We start from the raw sequence: 25449 nt of genomic DNA on the forward strand, positions 1-25449 counted from the left end.
CAGCCTGCACGTAGTAGCTGGCACCTCCAGTGTAGTAGGATTCGTCGTCGACGATGGCGTCTAGCTCCTGGACTCCATCGTCTGGTCGCAACAATCGGGTATAGAAAGGGGGAAAATGGGAGCAAAGCAACCGTGAGTACTCATCCAAAGTACTCGCAAGCAAGGAGCTACACTACATATGCAATGTCTCAAATGAAAGGGGTAGTATATGTGGACTGAACTGCAGAATGCCGGAATAAGAGGGGGATAGCTAGTCCTATCGAAGACTACACTTCTCGTAGCCTCCATCTTGAAGCAATAGAAGAGAGTAGATGGTAAGTTAACCAAGTATCACCGCGTAGCATAATCCTACCCGGCGATCCTGCCCTCGTCGCCCTGTGAGAGAGCGATCATCGGTTGTATCTGGAACTTGGAAGGGTGTGTTTTATTAAGTATCCGGTTCTAGTTGTCATAAGGTCAAGGTACAACTCCAAGTCGTCCTGTTACCGAAGATCACGGCTATTCGAATAGATTAACTTCCCTGCAGGGGTGCACCACATTTCCCAACACGCTCGATCCCCTTTGTCCGGACACACTTGTCGGGGTCATGCCCGGCCTCGGAAGATCAACACGTTGCAACCCTACCTAGGCACAACAGAGAGGTCAGCACACCGGTCTAATCCTATGGCGCAGGGGTCTGGGCCCATCGCCCATTGCACACATGCACGTTGCGTATGCGACCGACGAGCAGACCTAGCCTCCCTTATACAAAAGCAGGCGTTCCAGTCCAACCCGGCGCGCGCCGCTCAGTCGCTGACGTCACGAAGGCTTCGGCTGATACCACGACGTCGAGTGCCCATAACTGTTCCCGCGTAGTTGGTTAGTGCGTATAGGCCAATGGCCAGACTCAGATCAAATACCCAGATCTCGTTAAGTGTGTTATCTTGAAATAACCACGGACACCGACCAGGGCCAGGCCCACCTCTCTCCTAGGCGGTCTCAACCTGCCCTGTCGCTCCGCCACAAAGGTTCACTCAGAGGGCCGTCCGGACAAACGTCCTTTCAGATCCAATCCGTGAATCACTCGCGGGTACTCTACGAGCCGACCCAACTTTAGTCACCACAAGTATCATATAATATGTATATAAGTATATACCCGTGATCACCTCCCGAGTGATCACGACCCGATAGTATAGCATGGCAGACAGACAAGAATGTAGGGCCATTGTTGATAAACTAGCATCCTATACTAAGCATTTAGGATTGCATGTAAGGTATCAATGATTGTAGCAACAATGACAGGCTATGCATCAGGATAGGATTAACGGAAAGCAGTGACATGCTACACTACTCTAATGCAAGCAGTAGAGATAAGAGTAGGCGATATCTGGTGATCAGGGGGGACTTGCCTAGTTGCTCTGGCAAGTAGTGGTCGTCAACACCGTAGTCGATCGGGGCACCAGCAGCGGCGTCAGTCTCGCAGTCTACCGGAGAGAAGAGGGGGAAGAAACAATGAATACAATGCAAACATATGCATAAAGATGCATGACATGACAAGTAGCGGTGCTAGGTATGCCCTAAAGCGCTATGAGGTGATACCGGTGAAGGGGGGAAACATCCGGGAAAATATCCTCGGTCTTTCGCATTTTTGGACAGATGAATCGGAGGAGAAAGTTGCGTGTGCGCTATGCTAGGTATGCATGGTGGATGAACAGGTTGCATATCCGGATTCGTTTCGTCGTTCTGAGCAACTTTCATGGAGAAAGTTTTTCCATCCGAGCTACGGTTTATTTTATATTAATTTTAAAAGATTTAAATCATTTTAGGATTTATTTAATTATTTAAATTCAACATTATCCACAATAGTGCATGCTAACGTCAGCATGACGTCAGCAGACAGCGTTGACCGTTGACCTGGTCAACCTGACAGGTGGGTCCCACCTATCAACGACTTTTTGACTAATTAATAGTAGTTAATTAGGTTAACTAGTAATAAGGTTAATTAATCTTAATTAGTTAATTTAAACGGAATTAATTAAGTTAATTGTTTAGTTAATGAATTAATTAATATTTGATTTTATTTATTTATTTATTTATTATCTTTTTTAATTATTTTATTTTTAAAAATTTCTTCTTTTTAAACGTTCTGGGCGGGGCCCCTTTGTCATAGGCCCATAGGGGCCAATCGGGCAATGGGCGTCGGGCGCAGCCCGAACGGCGCTGGTGCTCCCGACTGGGTGCCGCGGGAAGGTTGGCGGGCGCGGGCACCGGCGCGCCGGCGGGTGTGTTCGGCGGCGGGTCGGCGGACGAGCAGCGGCAGCGGCAGCAGTGGAGCGGGGCGCGAGCGTGTGGTCATGCCACGGCGGCGGAGGGCGAAGACGACACGACCACGATGCGACGGGGCAGAGGCTGGCGGCGCGACTGGGTGGCGCAGGCGAGGCAGCGGGATGCAGGGGAGGCGAGGCGCAGCGACGCGGGGGGGAGGGTACGGGGCGGTGGCGCAGCGAGCGAGCGACGCAGGTGTGGCGCGTCGACAAGAGGCGACGGGCGCGGCCAGACGGAGCGACGCACGGCCAGGGCGCGGCCCGACCACAGTGAGCGCAAGTGCACGAGGGGGGGCACGGGTAGGACGACGGTGATGAGGTCGTCGACGAAGAGGGGACGACGGCGATGGCGTCCGGCGAGGATTCGAGGAGGAGGTCGGCGACGCGGCTCCATGCGGCGGGGATTGGCATCGGGGTTGAGGGCGCGACGCAGGAACGATGACTTCGGCATGGGGTGAGGAGGAGGCCGAGGCACGCGGGGCGATGGCGATGCTGCGATGCGGAGGTGGCGGTCCTCAGGCACGGCGCGCCGGGTGGAGGCGGCAGGCGACGACGCGGCTGTGGGGGGGGGGGGGGGGGGGGGGGGTCGCTCCCTCGATCCAGAAACAGGGTGGGGAGAGGGAGGAGTGAGGGAGAGTGGGTGGTTAGGGTTACGGGCGTGGGGGGAGGGGTTAAGTGGTGGGGTGGGCCGGTTGGCCTAGCACGGGGCGGGAGGGAGGGGTTGTTTCTCTTTTTTTGTTAGTTCATTTTTCTTTTAATTATTCCTTTTACTATTTTATTTTATTTTACACATTATTTTTAGTTTATTAAAATATGACATTAGCTCCTAAAACAATGTTTCAAAATAACCCGCCGCCATAAAAGTTTTATCCCAAAATAAAAATGGTTTAGTATTTTTCAAAGTTTAATAGACATTTATTTAATTGCTTTAACTACTGTTTTAATCATTTTGAAACACTTGAACCTTTTATAAAAACTTGGTTTCTTCACCAACAAAACTTATGATTTATTTGCCACAGTTTGCACATTTTAGTTTGACATTTGAAAACTTTTATTTTTGACTTTATTTTAAATTTGAATTTGAACTGTTTTCGAATCAACGAGAGTCTAACAACAGTAAACGTGGTGACGTGTCATCATTAGTGGGAGATTACTGTAGCTTAACTACCGGGGCGTTACATTAGGGTTCTAGCATTAGGGTTAGTGTTATATGATATCCTCTCTGTCACATGATTGTTGGTCTCAGAGAAATTAATTTTAACATGAGTAATTTGACATAAATCCTCTTTGCGTGTTGTTTGATCAAATACTGGTCTTCACCAACTTTAGTATTGTAAATTGAATCAGAAATTTCGGTTGCCACCAATTTTAACAGTGTTAACTGAATGTTTCAACTTATTAATAGGGCTATGAACCGACCCATTTAACACCAATCTGACCTCTTAACAATAATTTTAACCTTGTTAAATGAATTATTTCATCTTATTCTTATATGTGTTAACTGACCTACTTAACAACAAAATTAAATGAATTTTATGTGAATTTGTAGCTTGGATGATGAAGAATGGGAAGTGAGGTTCCATTTCCTAGACAAAGATAACTTGGAAAGAACAATTTGTTTATCAGACATAACCTTCTGGAATCTCATTGCCCTAATAGAGGTAGAAGGCTATAGTTCAAGGGATTTTATGTATTATGTTAGAGATCCAGGAGCTGGGGTGTCAGGAATGGAAGAATTAACTGATGATGACAAGGTGGAAGAAATGTTGGATCACATAGCTAGTAAAGGAAAGAATGTTGTTAACATTACAGTTATGAGAAGTGATGCACCTAGACCAGTTGATTTGAACATTGTTCATGTTAATGAAGAGCAGGTTCCTTTGTCAGAAATAGGTGTACCAGTTGTCTATGAGGTAGACAATTCAGGAGTTGTTTTCCCCAGTCCAGTGAAACCCCAACCACAGCCAATCCAAGTAATGAACACACAGGAGAGCTCTTGTTTGTTGAAGCAAAAGGGCCCAAGTGAACCTGAGTTTGCTTTGGACAATGGTAATGAGAGGCATGAGTATTTCATGGAGACAGAACAAGAGCAAGAGCACATTGAGCAGATGATGGAGCAGAAAAGAAATGATGAAATTCAGAGGTACATGAGTAATAAGATACAAAGAGAGAAGTACAAGGCAACAAAAAGAAAACTCCCACAGCTGCTTGTTGAGGAGTTCACTGATAGTGAAAGTGAGGATGAAGATCTAGAAGATGAGGACATATTGGCTAGGTTGGAGGCAATGAAGAGGCATAGGGATGATCCACTATATCACTTTGAAGGAGACACTGATGTAGAAGAGCTATATGGACCAGATGAGGAGGAGGAGGAGAATGAAGGAAGAGATGAAGAGGAAGGACAGGAGGAGCCACTAGATGAGGGCTTGAGAGGAGGAAGCAGTGGAGGAGGAAGCAGTGCAGGAGGTAGCAGCAGCACAGGAGGAAGTAAGAGGAGGGGGAAGGGGCCAACAACAAGATCCCATGCAAGTTTGGATCAAATCATAGAGCAAGACTGGGCACCTTCATCTGATGAGGAGAGCAACCCAGGTGACTTAAGTCAAGAAGAGAATCATTGGGCTCAGCTTCCACCATTTAAGCTACCAAATGGTAGGAAGAGCAGGGCCAAAAAGAATAAAGTTAGGGTTTGGGATGATGAGAAGAGGGAAAACCCACAAGAACAATTTGTCAAGAAACTTTGTTTCCTAGATGTGCAGCAGTTCAAAAGGGCACTGCTTACATTTCACATCTCACAAAACAGGAACTACTCATTTCATAGGAATTGCTCAGATAAAGTTATTGTAGTTCGCAGTACAGATGACTGTCCTTTTTTCATTGCTGCTTCCAAAATTGCACATGAGAAGACATTTTGCATAAAGAAAATGAACTTGTACCACAATTGTCTTGCTGTTTGAGAGAGCACCAAAGTGACTGCTAGGTGGTTGGCACATGAGTGTGAGCAACAGTTAAGGTCTGACATAAACTGAAAGTGCGTTATATCGACTAGAGGGGGGGTGAATAGGCGATTTTTATGAAAGTCTTCAAAACGTGGAAGTTTCGAAGACAAACGATAGAAATAAACCTATTACCATGCAGCGGAAGGTGGACTACATTAGGCAAACCATAGTCAAGTATTCAATGTAGTGAAAGCACAATGACTAACAGCAGCTAGGTAGTAAGGATCAAGTAGGAAGATATTATGAAGCCAAACAGAACACGCAGTCACTCAGTGAAGACAAAAGGTAGTGCAATCATGCAATGACTTCACAAGGACCAACGGTAAGTAAAGGGAAGGGAAGGATGAAACCAGTGACTCGTTGAAGACAATGATTTGTTGGACCAGTTCCAATTGCTGTGACAACTGTATGTCTGGTTAGGGCGGCTAGGTATTTAAACCTGAGGACACACAGTCCCGGACACCCAATCCTGAACACGCAGCTCAGGACACCCAGTCCTCACCATATTCCCCTTGAGCTAAGGTCACACAGACCTCACCCAATCACTCTGGTAAGTCTTCAAGGTAGACTCCCAAACCTTCACAGACTTCGTTCACTGGCGATCCACAATATCTCTTGGACGCTCAGAACGCGATGCCTAATCGGCTGGAGGATTCACAGTCCTCAAGTGTAATAAGTCTTCAGATCACACAGAGAAGAAGACTTAAGTGATGCCTAACACTCTTAGGCTCTGGGTGGTTAGGGCTTTATCCTCGCAAGGAATTCTCTCTCAAAGGCTTCGAGGTGGGTTGCTCTCAAACGACAAAAGCCGTACTCTAACTCTGAGCAGCCAACCGTTTATGGTTATAGGGGGTGGGCTATTTATAGCCACTAGGCAACCCGACCTGATTTGTCCGAAATGACCCTGGGTCACTAAGGAACTGACACGTGTTCCAACAGTCAGATTTCAAACTCACACGGCAACTTTACTTGGGCTACAAGCAAAGCTGACTTGTCCGACTCTGGACAAAATTCGCTCTCATAGTATTCACTCGAAGACATAGGTTTTGTAAGCATCACTTCAGTCATTCTGACTGGTTCTCTTGGACCCCACTTATCAGTACGGTGGTTCCTATAACTCAACAAAGAAGAAAAAGAACTACGAAAGATCTAAGTCTTCGAGCTCCATAGGCTTCATGCGATGTCTTCTCTTGTCATAGTCTTCAATGTGAATATCTTCATATACCACCTTTGACATCAATGTCTTCATAAATTTTTAGGGGTCATCTCTGGTAGGAAAACCAAATCAATGAGGGACTTCTACCTGTGTTATCCTGCAATTCTCACAAACACATTAGTCCCTCAACTAGGTTTGTCGTCAATACTCCAAAACCAACTAGGGGTGGCACTAGATGCACTTACAATCTCCCCCTTTTTGGTGATTGATGACAAACTAGTTGAAGTTTTCAACGGGGAATATAATATGTGAAATTGTAGAGGAATTGTCTTCATTAGTTGCAAGGGCTCCCCCTGAAGATGTGCATATAAGTAATTTGCTTTTGGAATGCAAATGCACATGGCAGGTTGTACTCGTGGAGATCCTCTTCAACTTATGATGACAATTCATTATGCATGAGAAGGTATGTGAAGATAATGACATGCATAATGGAAAATGGACGTCTACAAAATGATCTAAGTGCGGAATTTATCATCGCACATGCAGAATTTATCGTCGCATCATGAAGTAGCAAATAAGTAGCAGACGACCATCGAGTTTAGGTGTTACAACTCAAAGAACCAAATATATCAAAACGAGAGTTGTGAACACGGAGCAAAATATAAAGCAACCGCCCATATGGACCCGCTTGAAGACTATCACACTCATATGCTTCTCCCCCTTTTGTCAGTAAGGACCAAAAAGGTTTGAAGACATAGAGCATCTACTCGTTCCCATGAAGAGTAGGTGAAGCAGTAGGGTCGTCGGTGATGTGCGGCGGTGCAGAAGAACTTGGAGCAGTGTCGAGGCGTGCTGAAGGAGGTGGCGGTGAAGTAGCATCGTCTTCATCCTCGATCACTCTGGCATTTAGAGTTGCAGCAGAGGAAGAGAACTCAAAGTCTTCAAGAGATGGAGTTCGTCGCAGCACGGCCCTTCAAGGGGGTGTGGAGTCAAACTTGAAGCGTTCGGAGACGCCATCCTCTTGAAGATCATCTTCAGAGCACATAAGCGTCAGCCCTTTCCATGTGCGTCGAGAGGTTTCATGTGCAACAAAGGCATTCTTGGTGGCAAGATTGCGAATACGGTTGACATCCACCAAGAGGCTTTGCATTTGGTGCTTCAGCCAGTCATGATGCCTATCCTGTTTCTGATGAAGAGCCACCAGAAGTTCTCGGTCATTGATAACACGAGTGCGCTTCTTAGGTCGTTGGGCAATTGTGCTATCGGTGGCTTCAGTAAGGGCAGGATGTGGTGCACGTGTAGTTCCAGCCAAAGGATACACACGAGTGACTGCTTCAACTCCTTCAATGTTCTGAGAAAAACTTTGATGCTCCGCATTCTGAAGACTTAGAGGTTCCTTGGCAGGCTCAGGATAAATGGCTTCAACAGACATATCCACATCAGGCAGAAATATCCGATGATTGCGAGTAGATGGCTGATATGAGATAGCGGAGTGGAGTTTAATCAGCCGCATTTTCCATGGAGCGTAGAACTTCAAGCCAAAAAGATCAGAGCCTGATGCAGCAAGTTGGCGGATGAAGAAGTCCTGAGTATTGAAGCATTTGCCATGAAGAATATAGAAGACCAAAGTCTTCATTGCACCTTCCAGCTTGGCATGTGGAGAATGTCCTTTGATGGGCCAGAGAGTTCGCCTTATGATGTGATAAATAGTCCTTGGCAGATACTCAAGGTCTTCAACAAAGAACTCCTTGGGGTATGGAGCATCTTGGGGCAATGGCTTCATCATACTGAGCATCTGACTCATGTTTGGTTCAGGCTTCTGAAAGATGCTCTCCACAGCTTCACTGTGAAGCTGACAGCCAGGTTCGTAGAGATCGCTAGGACTGGGCAGACCAATGAGCTCAATAATGTCAAAGGCTTTGGCTTCGTGATGAACATTTTCTGTCATCCACTCCAGGACCCAAGTCTTCGGATCTCTGTTGTACCCACGGATATGAAGTGTGGCATAGAATTGGAGCAGCAACTCTTCATTCCAGTGCTCTTGGTCGGTGACAAACGGCAGCAATCCAACCTCTTTGAAGCAATCCAGAGCTTCTTCTAGACAGGGCAGACCAGCTATTGCTTCGATGTCAAGACGCTTATGTGGGAAGATGCGACCTTGATTGTATAGAATATAGGAGTAATAGCTTCGCTGTGGATAGCTCCAGAACTGATCAGATGATATCCTTTCCCTTGAGTAGGGGTTCCTGGAGCTATTGAAGAAGGTGTTGTCTGCTTTGAAGCCATTGACATTGAAGGATCCAGGTGCTGATGCAGGACCTGGAAACCTGGGCAATCTGGGGATTGGCTTCTGTACCTGAGGCCTATGCTCAACATGGTAGTCAAACTGAGGACCAGCATCAGGCGCAGGAACAGAAGCAGTAGCATCATTGGCTTCACTGACTTCTGGTGCTTGGGTAGGTGAAGGCTCCACATTGGCTTTAGCCATGACAGCGTCAGTGGCGTTGGTGGCAGCCTCAAAATTCTCAACCTCCACTTGATGAGCTGGAGGGTCGGTCACAGTCATGTTCTCCTGGAGAACAGCTTCTTGGTGGGATGGGGGTGTGGCAGCGCTTGGGGTTTCTTCTTCATCGGCTGATGCAGCCGGAATGTTTTCAGCAGCTTTAGCTTCAGACTCAGAGACTGGAGGCCTTGGTCCTTTGTGAAGCCTGCGTAACGCTGGCGACGCCTGTGGAGTTGGAGTTGGCTGGGCCTCAAAGTCTTTTTCCTCTTGTGCTTGTGGGTGATCAGCCCATGATGCATCTTGAGCAATTGGCGTCAGAGGACGACCAATGCTGATGAGCTCGCTGTGCGTGAGCACAGGCGATGATACCTGTTGGTGCTCGAGCTGAGGAAGAACTGCATCACCTTCAACATGGTCATGGTGACCAATGTCTTCTGCAGCGATGGGATCAGCTGCTGGAAAGTCTTCAGCTTCATGAGCCCCTGTGAAAGCAGGCTTATGGACAGTCAGTTGGCGCTCTTGAGGTTCAATGTCAGGGCGAACCATGGAGATGAGTTTGACAATCAAGGGCTCTGTGGGAGCAGCCCATTCCTTCTTGGTCTTCCGCTTCTTCTTGGAGGGGTCAGTAGCAGAGACTTCAGGATGTTTCCTCTTCCTTGCTTCAACCTCAGCAGTCCTCGTCTTCTTCAGCTCTAAAGCGGTTGACCGGGCCTTTGGCTTCGAGCCAGTCATGCTAGTTGGGAAGACAATGGGATCTGCTTCCTGCCTTGGTGCGTTGGGTTCGGCCACAGTGGGCTTCTTCTTCTGCTTGGCAGCCATCCTGGGATCAATGCCCGGACGCCCAAGGGCCTTGCGCTTCTCAGCCTCGTTGTAGCCTTGCACACACTTGTCAGCCAGGCTCTTCATGCGCCCATGAGAACCCTGAGCTTCTGCACGTTTCCTTCTTTGAGCTCGTGCAGCATAATCTTGAAGTTTTTCACCTCTTGCACGCTGAGCTTGGCCATATGCTTCTTGAACTGAGCTTTCTCAAAGTCAATATTTTGCTTCAGTTCAACAATGCGCTGGGCGATAGCTAATTCTGAAGCAATGGCGCCATGGAAGGCGACACTGAGTCCAATGGGTAGTTGCAGATCTTCGAAGCTGATGTTGGGCATGTCAAACCACTCATCAATGAAGTTGTGTGTGATTGTCACGTCAAAGAGAGGCAGATCATTGAAGATTTCTGCTTCTTCTTTGCTCTTGATGAGTTGCTCAAGAGCGTCATCTGCAAGATCTTCATCACTGGACAGATCAATGGCATCATTTCGCAGAATGGCAGCAGCAGTTAGTTCTTGGCCGGTGTGTGGCAGAGGCATCTTGACCTTCTGGGGCTTGGAGATGCGTGACAAATCTTCAGACTGCACATTGTCTTCAGGAGGTGCAGTGGCCAGTGGCTTCGCCCGTGAGATTTTTGGCGCAGAGGCAGGCTTTGAAGCTTTAGGCTTCTTCAACTTCTTTGGCTTCGGCGCTGCAGGCTCTTCATCTGATTCAGCGTCATCTGCAGGCTCATTCACGGCTGTCCCTTGAACCACAATATGAGTGATGAGACCTTCCAAGTTGTAGAAGGGCCCAACAAGATTGGGTTCTGCTTCGTGGGTTCCATCAGCACGGGGAGCAGAGGGACCAAGGTTGAAGTCTAATCCCAAAGACTTCTTGTTCTGCTTCGCTGAGTTCTGGGCAAACTGGAAGTTGCGCTTGAACAGATTGTCGTCACGACACCATAGCAGTGACGATGGGTCAGCATCCGCAGGCTGTGGTCCACGGACCATGCAGGGATAGAAGCCTTGTTCAATGGCTTCATCTCTAGTCCTGGGTTGAAGATTTTTGTAGAGGATGTCTCCCCATGGTCGCTTGATGGCATTCTTTTCAGCATATTCCTTTGTCACAAATCTGTACTTGAATCACTGTTCTGCCCAATAGCGCCGAATCCATTGGATTCGTGTCTTGCGTTGATTGTAATCCTCTTCAGGATCTGTCTTGTACAGCTCTGAGAGGTTATCGGGCAGATCTCTTGATGTTTCTCCTCGACGCTTTCTGCCACCCTTCCTTGTTGATTTCTCTGAAGCCATGAACTTTAGAGTGAAAGGCTTCAATACGTTCAAAGGCTTCAAAGGCTTTCGCTTGCTGGACAAACAGGAACTGGCTTCGGGAGAATTTATGTGATACTGTAAGAATTCTGCAAATGAATGCAGACTATGAGAACCAAGGGATTCTCCCACGGACATGTACCTGTGACAGCATTAAGGTGCGAGGGAAGGGGAAGAGGTCATATGCATTCTCAGAAGATTTTGAAGATAAATCAGTTTAGAAGACATTGACCTCATCGTGCGAAGACATTCACTCATAGATAAGGAGTTGGTTCCAGATTTGTACGAATCCACGAACCAGTACAAGTGAGGAATCTAACTACTTTGTGAAGCATAAGTGAATATACTAGGCATATTATGAGATGCAGTTTGAAGTGGATCCAACATGTGTGAACAAAAACCACTTGTGGTAGAAAGTGACGGATCTATAGGATCAAAGGGGCCGTAAAAAGGAAGTTTTATTTACCACGCGTAGAACTGCTAGACGGAGTGGAAGAGGAGGCCGAGCAGTTCGATCGTCCGTGCCCTAACTTGGCGACGGAGGACAGCTACGGCGACGGCGGAGAGGACGATGTCTGCGGTCGGCGTGAAGACGGCGTCGGAGAGGTTGCGGCAGCGAAGCGCTTTGTCGCCGGCGTCGTCGAGGGCTAGCGGTGGCGCTAGGGTTCGTGCGAGAGTGGAAGAAGAGATAATGACTGTGGTGAGGCGTGTATTTATAGGGATAGGGGCGGCTCAGTGTTATTACACAGGTGCCCCTGGCGATTCACATCTGAAGAACACGTGGCCATCATGCAGCATATGGGGGTTGTTCCACGTCCCACGCACGCCTGGATTGTCGGGTGGTCGTTCCCACTTCTCCGGGTTTCAGGTGAAGGAATGAGCATTGAAAACGGACTTAAAGTTTGTCTCTGTATCTTCTGCTGACAAGGACGCAGAGAAGACATTTGACAGTTTCGATAGAATGCATATGATTTGGAGAGATAGAGTTTGAGATAGAAAGCATACAAAGGTTAGGGTCCGATCACATTCACTTAGTTCAAAAGATTCAACAAGAAGACATAGCTATAAGTGAATGCTGTAGAGGACAGAACACTAGTATATATATATATTCAACATAGTGAAGATAATTATGAAGACATGTTGAGATTGAAGCCAAACCAAATGTGAAGACATAGCAAATGTAACGCCATGAGTGAAACACTTCAAACAGAACATTTGGTGGTGGCATTACCCACTGTATAGGAAGTATTAGACCCAGACACGGCGCACAATTATCGTGGCGCTCCAAAGTCAAATTCCACATTAATGTATTCACACTTAGAATGTATGTCTTCATTGATTGAAGATATACTTTACTCCGTGTGTTACACATCTAAGTCATCAATATGCATAAGTGTTAGGATGTGTGCATGATCACAGGACATTTGAGGATTCCAAGATATTTAGCTCACACCGTAACTCGCAAAATCTCTTCTCATCCAAGGGCTTGGTGAAGATATCTGCCAATTGCTCTTCAGTGTTGACGTGTATGATATCAATATCTTCCTTCACAACATGATCTCTGAGAAAGTGATGACGAATTTCAATGTGCTTTGTCTTCGAGTGTTGAACTGGGTTGTTGGCAATCTTGATGGCGCTTTCGTTGTCGCAGTAGAGTGGCACTTGCTTCAGATGAATGCCATAGTCCTTGAGTGTTTGCTTCATCCACAGAAGCTGAGCGCAGCAAGATCCAGCAGCAATGTATTCAGATTCAGCAGTGGATAGAGATACACAGTTCTGCTTCTTTGAAGACCAACATACAAGTGATCGTCCCAGAAAATGACATGTGCCTGATGTAGACTTGCGATCCACCTTGTCACCAGCATAATCAACATCCGACAATCCAACCAGATCAAACTCTGAGCCCTTTGGATACCATAATCCTAGAGTTGGGTGTGAGCCAAATATCGAAGAATTCGCTTCACAGCTAAGTGATGCGACTCTTTTGGTGCCGCTTGGAATCGAGCACACATGCAAACACTAAGCATAATATCTGGCCTAGATGCACATAGATAAAGTAAAGAACCAATCATGGAGCGGTATACCTTTTGATCGAACTCTTTACCATTGTCGTCGGGACCCAGATGATATTTGGCTGGCATTGGCGTCGTGAAGCCTTTGCAGTCTTGCATACCGAACTTCTTTAGGCAATCTTTGAGATACTTCTCTTGAGATATGAAGATGCCGTTGCGTTGTTGTTGTATTTGAAGACCGAGGAAGAACTTCAGCTCACCCATCATGGACATCTGATATTGTTCTTGCATCATATATCCAAACTCTTCACCGTACTTCTGATTGGTGCAGCCGAAGATAATGTCATCCACATATATTTGGCACACAAACAGTTCACCATCATATGTCTTTGTGAAGAGAGTGGGGTCGAGGGAACCAGGTATGAAGCCTTTGCTCTTCAGGAAGTATTTGAGTGTGTCATACCAAGCCCGAGGGGCTTGCTTGAGGCCATACAGTGCCATGTTGAGCTTGTATACCATGTCAGGATGTTTTGGATCTTCAAAGCCAGACGGTTGTGCAACATACACTTCTTCTTCAATCTTGCCATTGAGAAAAGCGCTCTTCACATCCATTTGATATAGAAGTATGTTATGATGATTTGCATGGGCCAGCAGTATGTGTATGGCTTCAAGTCGGGCCACGGGAGCAAATGTTTCATCAAAGTCAATCCCTTCCACTTGAGTATATCCTTGAGCAACGAGACGAGCTTTGTTTCTGACAACTTGACCATGCTCATCTTGCTTGTTGCGATATATCCATTTGGTGCCTATTATATTGTGCTTCCGAGGGTCAGGACGCTTAACCAGTTCCCATACATTATTTAGCTCAAACTGTTGAAGCTCTTCTTGCATAGCTTGAATCCATTCAGGTTCCATGAAGGCTTCTTCAACTTTCTTAGGTTCTGTTATTGAGACGAATGCGAAGTGCCCACAGAAATTTGCTAGCTGAGTTGCCCTTGAACGAGTGAGCGGACCGGGTGCATTGATGCTATCAATTATTCTCTCAATCTGCACTTCATTGGCAACACGAGGATATACAGGGCGAAGATTTTGCTCTTGCTGATCATTGTCATTGTTAGAAGGATTGTCTTCAGGCTGAGCATTGTCTTCCGGTTGATCAGGTGTGGATATGATAAGTTCCTCTTCAGGTTGAGCTTCAGAGGGTATGATTTCTCCAGTTCCCATTAGTTTGATTGATTCACTGGATGGAACTTCATCTAGCACATTTGGCAGGTGCTCTCTTTGTGAACCGTTAGTCTCATCGAACCGCACATCCACTGTTTCAACCACTTTATAATGAAAGAGATTGAAGACTCTGTAGGAGTGCGAATCCTTTCCATATCCAAGCATCAAACCCTCATGTGCTTTTGGTGCAAATTTTGAAGTGTGATGTGGATCCTTGATCCAGCACCTAGCGCCAAATACTCTGAAGTAATTGACATTTGGCTTCTTGCCAGTAAGGAGCTCATAAGATGTCTTGTTCAGAAGCTTGTGAAGATAAACATGATTGATTGTATGGCATGCAGTATCAATGGCTTCAGGCCAGAATTTTCTTGGAGTCTTGTATTCATCAAGCATCGTTCGGGCCATCTCAATGAGTGTTCTGTTCTTGCGTTCGACGATGCCATTCTGCTGTGGCATGTACGGGGCTGAGAATTCATGTGTGATGCCCAAAGTATCAAGATATGTATCAAGGCCAGTGTTCTTGAATTCAGTGCCATTGTCACTTCTGATGTGCTTTATCTTGGCGCCATAGTTGTTCATTGCTCGATTGGCGAAGCGTCTGAAGACATCCTGCACTTCAGTCTTGTAGAGGATTATGTGCACCCAAGTATATCTAGAATAATCATCAACAATGACAAAGCCATAGAGACAAGCAGTAGTAGTAAGAGTTGAATAATGAGTGGAAACCGAAAAGATCCATGTGGAGCAGTTCAAAGGGTCGAGTAGTAGTCATGATTGTCTTCGAGGGATGTTTGGCCCTCGTCATCTTTCCTGCTTCACAGGCACCGCATAAGTGATCTTTCTTGAACTTGACGCCCTCGATGCCTATGACATGCTTCTTCTTTACAAGGGTGTGGAGGTTCCTCATGCCAGCATGCCCTAGCCTCCGATGCCAGAGCCAGCATTCTGAAGCTTTTGCTAGAAGACATACGGCAAGCTGAGGTCCTGCTGAGAAATCTACCACGTACAAATCATCTTTCTGATACCCTTCAAACACTAGAGACTTGTCAGATTCCATTAGAACAAGGCAACGATATTTCCAAATATTACGATCATGTTTAAATCACAAAGCATTGAGACACACATTAAGTTGAAGCCAAGGGATTCAACAAGCATGACTTTATCCATGTGTTGATCCTTTGAAATTGCAACTCTACCTAGACCCAATATCTTATTTTTACCAGTGTGAGCAAATGTGATGTGACTCTTGTCGGATGGACGTAAGGTTGAGTCCATAAGAAGGCTTCTTTTGCCAGTCATGTGATTGGTACACCCACTATCAATAATCCATTCTGAAGACGCTGGTGTCGTACCCTACAGTGCAGTTAGGGGGATAGGCTTCACGAAGAGAATTGTGAAGCAAAAACATTTGACGAACCAGTGGGTTATGAAAGCTTAGATCCAGATTAGGACTGATAGGGAGAGTAGCAAGCGATTCAGGAACGAAGTACATAGTAAGACCATTCGGGCATTTGATCTTGCGCCCTACAAGATGTTTAAGGTCCCCAGCAATAACGTCAGAAGATTTTGGTTTTCTGCTGGAGACCTTTCCCTGCAAAAGAGAGTTAAGCTTTCTTAGCCACCCACATCTTCAAGGGTGGCTTAGAAGCAATAAGTCTAAGTGCAGCGTCTGAGAACTTTGGCTTTGGAGCCCTAGCAAAAAGTCTTGCAGGCGGACAATAGTACTCATAAGAATAAGCAGAATAGTTCTTGGTCTTATGAACATGGCGGTTCGTTGAACCGCGCTCATATTCATAGGCCTGAGTATGGTTTCCCTGCAAAACATTTGCGTTAGTGCGACTCAGGTGAGTCCTCTGTCTGTATGAAGCCTTTGAACTGTATGAAGCCTGTGGTCTGGGGTTTGTCTTCTTCACCTGTGGTGTCATGATGACATTCACAGGAAGATTTTCCAAACACTTTTTCGGCACCCAGATCTTCTTCATAGGCGGCCCATTCCTGCAGTTAGTACCAATATACCTGGCAAACACTTCACCATTCTGATTCTTAAACAGTTTATAGTTTGCATCAAAGGATTCATCAATGACAATGGGGTTAGCACAAGTGAAGCCAGATAGATTGGATGGATCTGCTGAAGGTTCTGTTGCAGCAACCCATGTGGTTTTGGGGTACTGCTCAGGTTTCCAGTAAGAGCCATCAGCATTCATTTTCCTTACGAACCCAACACCCTCTTTCCTCGGGTTTCGGTTCAGAATCTGCCTTTTGAGGACATCACATAGTGTCTGATGCCCTTTAAGACTTTTGTACATCCCTGTTTCAAGCAATGTCTTCAACCTAGCATTCTCATCAGCAATAGCAATGGTATCCTCAGCAGAGGGGTTAGTTACCACATCAACAGTTGAAGATATTGCAACAGTAGCAGCAGTAGAACATTCAGCAACAGAAGTAGCATTATCACGCTCAATGCATTTAAGACATGGTGGTTCAAATCCTTCCTGAGCGGAAATGATCTGTTTGGCGCGAAGTGACTCGTTTTCCTTTTGAAGATCTTCATGAGCCGCTCTCAATTTCTCAAGATCTTGCTTCCTTTGAAGATAATCATAGGAAAGTCTTTCATGAGTTGTTGAGAGCGTTTCATGACGACTTTCAAGTTCCTCATACTTAACATGAAGATTTTTTATGTCTTCAATTAAGGAATGAGATCGGGTCATTTCAGCGTCTAGCAGATCATCGCTTTTGTCTAACAGTTTTTGAATATGTTCCATAGCTTTCTGTTGTTCAGTTGCAATTTTAGCAAGTGTTTTGTAGCTGGGTTTGGAATCACAATCAGAGTCATCTTCACTAGATGTTTGATAGTGATTAGTGCGTGTGTTTACCTTGGCACCACGTGCCATGAAGCAGTAGGTAGGAGCGGAGTAGTCCTTGTCATTTGCATCGGTGTCGGTGATGAAGTCATTGTCTTCAGTGTTGAAGATGGACTTGGCAACGTATGTTGTAGCCAGACTCGCAACGCCAGAATCGGACTCCTCCTCAGACTCCACCTCCGCCTCCTTAGAAGCATACTCCTCCTCTAAATCCATTTCATTGCCAACAAACGCACGGGCCTTGCCAGATGAGCTCTTCTTGTGTGATGAAGACTTGGAGGAAGACTTGGAAGAAGACTTTGAGTATTTCTTCTTCTTCTTGTCGTCAGAGTCATACTCCTTGCTCTTCTTCTTCTTCTTCTTGTTCTCATTGTCCCACTGCGGACACTCAGAGATGTAGTGGCCAGGTTTCTTGCACTTATGGCATGATCTTCTCTTGTAGTCATAAGCAGAAGCTTCATCATTCCTTGAGCTTGAAGACTTTCTGAAGCCTTTCTTCTTGGTGAATTTTTGGAACTTCTTCACAAGCATAGCAAGCTCCTTTCCAATGTCTTCAGGATCATCAGTACTGCTGTCGGATTCTTCTTCAGATGTGGAGACAGCTTTTGCCTTCAAGGCACGAGTTCGCCCATAGTTGGGACCGTAGATATCTCTTTTCTTAGAAAGCTGAAACTCATGTGTGTTGAGCCTCTCAAGTATGTCAGACAGATCGAGTGTTTTGAAATCAGGACATTCTTGAATCATCAGGGCTAGGGTGTCAAACGAACTGTCAAGTGATCTCAGGAGTGTCTTGACGACTTCATGCTTGGTGATCTCAGTAGCGCCGAGGGCTTGAAGCTCATTTGTGATGTAAGTGAGTCGATCAAATGTGAGCTGGACATTCTCATTGTCATTTCTCTTGAAGCGATTGAAGAGGTTGCGAAGGACACTGATTCTCTGATCTCTCTGGGTTGAGACGCCTTCGTTGACCTTTGAGAGCCAGTCCCAGACTAGCTTAGATGTTTCCAAAGCACTCACGCGGCCATACTGTCCTTTGGTCAGATGACCACAAATGATATTCTTGGCAGTAGAGTCCAGTTGAACGAACTTCTTGATGTCAGCAGCAGTGACACCTTCTCCAGCCTTGGGAACGCCGTTCTTGACGACATACCATAGGTCGACGTCAATGGCTTCAAGATGCATGCGCATCTTATTCTTCCAGTAGGGATATTCAGTTCCATCGAAGACGGGGCATGCAGTGGAGACTTTAATTATCCCTGCAGTCGACATAGCTAAAACTCCAGGTGGTTAAACCGAATCACACAGAACAAGGGAGTACCTTGCTCTGATACCAATTGAAAGTGCGTTATATTGACTAGAGGGGGGTGAATAGGCGATTTTTATGAAAATATTCAAAACGTGGAAGTTTCGAAGATAAACGATAGAAATAAACCTATTACCATGCAGCGGAAGGTGGACTACACTAGGCAAACCATAGTCAAGTATTCAATGAAGTGAAAGCACAATGACTAACAACAGCTAGGTAGTAAGGATCAAGTAGGAAGATATTATGAAGCCAAACAGAACACGCAGTCACTCAGTGAAGACAAAAGGTAGTGCAATCATGCAATGACTTCACAAGGACCAACGGTAAGTAAAGGGAAGGGAAGGATGAAACCAGTGACTCGTTGAAGACAATGATTTGTTGGACCAGTTCCAATTGCTGTGACAACTGTATGTCTGGTTAGGGCGGCTAGGTATTTAAACCTGAGGACACACAGTCCCGGACACCCAGTCCTGAACACGCAGCTCAGGACACCCAGTCCTCACCGTATTCCCCTTGATCTAAGGTCACACAGACCTCGCCCAATCACTCTGGTAAGTCTTCAAGGTAGACTCCCAAACCTTCACAGACTTCGTTCACCGGCGATCCACAATATCTCTTGGACGCTCAGAACGCGACGCCTAACCGGCTGGAGGATTCACAGTCCTCAAGTGTAATAAGTCTTCAGATCACACAGACAAGAAGACTTAAGTGATGCCTAACACTCTTAGGCTCTGGGTGGTTAGGGCTTTATCCTCGCAAGGAATTCTCTCTCAAAGGCTTCGAGGTGGGTTGCTCTCAAACGACAAAAGCCGTACTCTAACTCTGAGCAGCCAACCGTTTATGGTTGTAGGGGGTGGGCTATTTATAGCCACTAGGCAACCCGACCTGATTTGTCCGAAATGACCCTGGGTCACTAAGGAACTGACACGTGTTCCAATGGTCAGATTTCAAACTCACACGTCAACTTTACTTGGGCTACAAGCAAAGCTGACTTGTCCGACTCTGGACAAGATTCGCTCTCATAGTCTTCACTCGAAGACATAGGTTTTGGTTAAGCATCACTTCAGTCATTCTGACTGGTTCTCTTGGACCCCACTTATCAGTACGGTGGTTCCTATGACTCAACAAAGAAGAAAAAGAACTACGAAAGATCTAAGTCTTCGAGCTCCATAGGCTTCATGCGATGTCTTCTCTTGTCATAGTCTTCAATGTGAATATCTTCATATACCACCTTTGACATCAATGTCTTCATACATTTTTAGGGGTCATCTCTGGTAGGAAAACCGAATCAATGAGGGAATTCTACCTGTGTTATCATGCAATTCTCACAAACACATTAGTCCCTCAACTAGGTTTGTCGTCAATACTCCAAAACCAACTAGGGGTGGCACTAGATGCACTTACATAAACACACCAGTCCAGGAAATAATGAACAATTTGAATAAAAAACATGGAATTGAAGTGTCCATTCACATGGCCTACAGGGCAAGGAAAGCAGCTAAGGAAGTTGTCCAAGGAGATCAGAGGGTACAATACACTAGGATAAGGGATTACCTCCAAGCTATGCTGGATACCAATCCTGGAAGTAGATGCATTGTTACAACAAAGCATTTAAAGACTCATCCTAGCAAAAACCCTATATTTCATGGCTTGTTCATGTGTCTCAATGCTTGCAAAGAGGGCTTCCTAAATGGTTGCAGACCCTTCATAGGTACTTGCATAATTATTTCCCCAACATCTTTCCCATTGCATTTGGTTATGTTTGGTACTAATGTGTTCTGTTTGGTTTTAGGTGTTGATGGTTGCTTTGTTAAGTGGACAACAGGGCAACAAATATTGTCTGCAATTGGAAGAGATGGTAATAACAACATCTTTCCCATTGCATTTGTAATTGTTGACAAGGAATACACTGCCAGCTGGTCCTGGTTTCTAACCCGGCTCAAGTATGCTCTTGGTGGTGACTCAGGGAAGTATGGCAACTACACTATCATATCTGATAGACAAAAGGTACCTCACACATCATCATTCTTATATTTACTAAAGTTTTACCATGCTTAGTAATGTCAAATTGTTTGTTGTTATACTATATTTTGAACACTAGTTATTTAAACAAGGCCTTCTTAAAGCCATAAACAATGTCTTCCCAAATTGCCCTCAAAGATACTGCCTTAGACATATTTATCAGAACTTTCAAACAGCTGGCTTTAGAGGTGAAGAGTTAAAGAAGTATATCGATCAGGCTAGTTATTCATATAATGAGCATGGTTTTGATCAAGCAATGGAAGGCATGAAAAGAGAGTGTGAGGCAGCTTGGAAATGGCTTAGAAAGATACCCAAGCATACATGGGCTAGACATGCCATGGATAAAAATTGTAAAGCTAATTTGGTTGTTAACAATATTAGTGAAGTTTTCAACAAAATGATACTTGATGTGAGAGGGAAACCAATTAAAACCATGGTTGATGGCATCAGAACTAAATTGCTAGTTAAGTTCAATGCAAACAGGACCAAGACTAAGACAGCCAAGTGACAGATATGCCCAACATATGCTGAAAAGCTAGAAGAAGCAAAACACCATGCTAGATACTGTTAGTCCATCAAAGCAGGACCTGATCTATACTAGGTTAGCTGTGGAGAAAGCACATATGCAGTAAATCTGCAAGTGCACACATGTGGGTGTAGCAAATGGGACATGACTGGTGTTCCTTGCAAGCATGGTGTTTCTGCAATTAACAAGGCAAAACTTCATCCAGAAGATTTTGTTAGTGATTTCTTCAAGAAACCAATGTACCAAGCAGCCTACAATCCAATTGTGTATCCTGTGCCTAGGACTGATCTATGGCCAAATACTGGGACCCCTGACATAGAACCACCAGTTTTCAGAGACAAGCCAGGAAAGAAGCAGACTAACAGGAGAAGGAATCAGTTTGAGAAGCCAGCTCCCAAGGATACTTCAAGGATGGCAACAATAACCTGCAGCAATTGCAACTTAACAGGTCATAAGTACACTAGCTGCCACAAAAATCTGAAGCCAGCCCTAGCAATGAGAAGGAACCAACACCAGGTTAAATCTTGTGTATATATGTTGTCACTACAGGTTAAATCTTGTGTATATTTAATACTATGTTCTAATCTGTCTATATGTTGTCACTGCAGGAAAACAGGAGAGTTGATGCACCAATGGCAGCTCCATCTGCTCCACCAGCAGCAAGGGCAAGAGCTCCTGCTGCAACCAGTGCAACACCAAGGACAGCTCCATCTGCAACTAGGGCTGCACCTAGGGCAGCTCCTTCTGCTCCTGCTCCAACAAGGCCAAGTTCATCTTCTGCTGCTACTGATAGGCCTAGTTCATCTTCTGCTATTGCTGCTAGGACAAGGGCAAAGAGAACATTCATACCACCAAGAGTGTCAGGTACTGGAAGAGTGAGAAAGCCATCATACAAGATGTCTGACTGGTTCAATTGTTCTCAAGGCAGCAAGAAGTGATGTCATGTTGAAACATGTTTAATTCAGCCTATTTTGGCTAGTTTGTGATGAATAATATTAAGAATTTCATGTTGAAACCAGTTAGTTCAAGTCTAAGTGGTGGACTATGTAATGTACCTAATGGTTGTGATGCACTATGGTATTCTGGTTATGATGATATGATGATGAACTTATTAGTTATGCTGTTTTCAAGAAGTTTTCATTCTGTTGTTGTGATGATGATCATAGTTTTCATAGTTGATATGATGATGATCTTAGTTTTCATGGTGTTGATATGTTGGTGATCATAGTTTTCATAGTTGATATGATGATGATCTTAGTTTTCATAGTTGATATGTTGGTGATCATAGTTTTCATAGTTTATATGATGATGATCTTAGTTTTCATGGTGTTGTTATGATGGTGATCACTTGGGCATTTAGGGTGCCTCGGCATCAACAAAAAAATTGCACAAAAATAGTGTGGCCTGGGGCTCGAACCCAGGACCAGTGGGTAGTAACCATGCGTTCAATACCAATGGGATAGTGCTAGTGATCTTGTTTGAGTAGCATCCGCAATTTTACTTATATTTAGTTAGGCACACACTGTGTTGAGAGTGCGTTGCGACCGGCACGCACTCAACTTAATCCAACCTGATAATTCATCACAAACTGAACTTAATTAAAGCTGATAATTGAAACTGATAATTCATCACAAACAACATACAATCCAAAGTTCATTGCTACAGAAATAATAGAGTTCACCACAATAAAGCTTAACACATTACAAGCTTTCCTCCATAGCTACTACAAAAGACATCATTGATGCACATGGTCAGACAACAACACAACTTAGTCCTCATCACAAGTAGCCTTAATCTGGTGGAGCTTCCTCTTGTTGCTATCACCTGCTGTCTTGAGCTCAACAATGTTGGAAGCAAGAGTACTCTTCTCCATGGTCAACTTTTCCTTCACTTTCATCAGCGCAGCAATGCAACAATCCACCTGTTCCTTCTCTTTCTTCATGTCATCCTTCTCTTTCTTCAGGTCAGCATAGCAAATCTCCAAAGTCCTCTTATCAGAACTCAACTTTTCCTTCTCTTTAAGATGGTTGAACTTCAAATTCCTAATGACAGTGGCTTGAGCTACATGAATTTGCTTTAACTGGTCAACAACAACCTTCAATTTTTTGATCTCAGCATCCTTTGTCATGCTACTTTCCACACTCACTGGAATGTTCTCAGCATCATTCTTCTGGTTTACCTCAGGATGGCTATCCTTATAATCCAAGAGGTTGTTCACATCTTCAACAAGCTTCTCATATGTCTCCTGCAACTCTTTTTTCTGCTGTGTGAGATTGTGTACAGTGCATGAATGCTCCAGGCATGCCATCTTGTTATTATGCTGGCTATCCTCATACATAAGCCACAGCTTATGAATAGCATTCTGCAGATGCTCTAGCCAATGCTCATCTACCCACTGCACCAATGCATAATTTGCAACACCCTACAACAGAAAAAATCAGTTCAAAATTACAGACATTACTTACAAATTCAGTTAAATAGTTGATTCAGAATCAGATTCATTTAATGATGACTAATTATGAAAACTACAACTAAGAACAATACCTATGAACCCTCGAACTAAATTCAGTAACTACGAACCCTACAACTAAATTCAGTAACTATGAACCCTATAACATGAACAGTAACTATGAACCCTAGAACATGAACAATAACTATGAACCCTAGAACATGAACAGTACCTACAAACCCTAGAACAAGAATTGGAATGCTGCAAAGACACAACTTGAAACTTACTTCAGTGGCACAGGCAATGAACCTCCTCCTAGTGCTTATCCCCTCAAATGCAACATATTTCCTCCCTGGATTCCCATGCTCACAAATCACATTCAAGTCATCAGCAAGACCCTCGAACGACGGCTCATCAATTGTAGTTGGGGTCTGAGAAATCCAACAAAAACTTGTTCAAATCGAGCAAATGTTGAACCCTAGAAACCATATAACACAAATGAGTAATAGAAGGTTCTGACCTTGACAGGGGAGTCATCGGAGGAGATGTACTGCACGGCGGAGCCCTCAGTGCTCTCGCTGTCGCTCCATGACACCATGGCGGCCGGCGGCGACCCGAGAGGAGAGGAGAAAGAGGGAGGGGAGCGAGCGAGCGAGATGTGCTCGGGCACGGGAGGTTTGTCTCTCGCGACCCGACCGCGTCGGTCTTAAGGAAACGGTGTCGTCTGCGCGTCCGTTAGGACACGTCAGAGATTTTGGGCCCCACCTGTCGGAAACGCCCTCAACCGCGCCAAATGACAGGTTCAGTGCACTCTGCAAAACTTTTACTGAATGCGCGATGGCTTTTGCAAAAGATTAGCGACCAGGTTGTTTTCTGCAAGAGAAGCCCCAAATGTGGTGGTTTCTTGCAATTCACTCAGTATTTTGCACATAACCCCTCTCTCCTTAATTGTAGGAAAATTATGTGTGTCATTCGTCGTCTCCTTCTGTCAGTGCCCATCTGTTTCTATTCCATAGGAACTCGCCGTCGCGGCTAATAAAAGTTGTCACCGCCGTTAAGAGCTCAGTCCGCAGCAGCCGCAGGCACTTCCACGTGGAGCTACATCGCCGACGCCGCTCAATGGCGATCCCCGCCGCCACACGGAGTTGCCCTCGAGTGAGTAGCGTGAGTTGGTCGTTGACGTTGATGCGAGAACGGATCCGCCGCCCCGATGCAACGACGACTCGACTAGCATAACTCTGCCTCACGTGCCGATGTGTCCTCACTCGCACAATGAGCCGCTTCCACCTGGATGATTAATTTTCTGTCTTGAACTGAATTTGTTTTGTTCTTTAAAATCTCGCACGGGCCATGATTTCGTCATGTAATCCGTCGATGTTTGGTGTCGTGAAAGTTGAATTCATGATTCTCTATTTTGAGTAGTTGTGAACCAGTCGGATATAGGAGTATACGGAAATGCATAAGAGATGAAGTTTTTGAATAAAAGCTTCTGAACTTGTATGCATTCAACGAGCGAGCACGACAGAACTGTGTTGCCTCGATTCAGCGGTGCTGTTGGATCTAAAGTCGGCGGCCGACTCGCCCTCCTCCTTGGCCCTCGGGGCGATCTTCCTGTGGCGTTAAGATATGGCGTTCGCCATCGAGCGGCGGCAGAGGTGCAGCCCCATGCGGCAGTGGCGGCAGGAGCTTTCACCGGTGTCGACGACAACTCCCTACAAATAGAAACAGACGGGTCAAGGAGAACGATGCAATACCTCCTAAATAATTTGCCTACAATTAAGGAGAGAGGGGTTATCTGCAAAACACTCTTAAGTGGATCTGGAGGCAATCCCACATGTGATCTATCACCGTACATTACCAATCTCACGCCCAGAACAAATAGTTTCCAGATTTTCACTGAATATGCGTTTTCACCTGATACATCATCAACATAAATACTTTCACGGGTAACATAAATATTTCATA

General features: G+C 45.3%; 1 protein-coding gene across 1 annotated transcript; it reads right to left on the bottom strand.

Annotated features, from left to right (window-relative positions):
- Positions 1–22803: 22803 nt before the first annotated feature.
- Positions 22804–24082, bottom strand: LOC125517293. The gene is made up of 4 exons (XM_048682482.1): positions 24005–24082; positions 23772–23915; positions 23317–23457; positions 22804–23280 (listed from the first exon to the last, which is right to left on the bottom strand). Exons 1-4 carry the CDS (start codon positions 24080–24082, stop codon positions 22804–22806), a joined length of 840 nt encoding a protein of 279 aa, XP_048538439.1.
- Positions 24083–25449: the final 1367 nt, after the last annotated feature.

Source organism: Triticum urartu, chromosome 6 (genome assembly GCF_003073215.2).
Source record: "Triticum urartu cultivar G1812 chromosome 6, Tu2.1, whole genome shotgun sequence".
Taxonomy (NCBI): Eukaryota; Viridiplantae; Streptophyta; class Magnoliopsida; order Poales; family Poaceae; genus Triticum; species Triticum urartu.

Bases quoted from the DNA above. Each gene is read 5' to 3' on its own strand.
- LOC125517293 (XM_048682482.1), bottom strand. From the start codon at position 24,082: ATGGTGTCATGGAGCGACAGCGAGAGCACTGAGGGCTCCGCCGTGCAG. The intron at 23,916-24,004 runs GTCAGAACCTTC...TGGATTTCTCAG, and splicing joins CCGATGACTCCCCTGTCAAG to ACCCCAACTACAATTGATGA. The intron at 23,458-23,771 runs GTAAGTTTCAAG...TTTCTGTTGTAG, and splicing joins TCATTGCCTGTGCCACTGAA to GGTGTTGCAAATTATGCATT.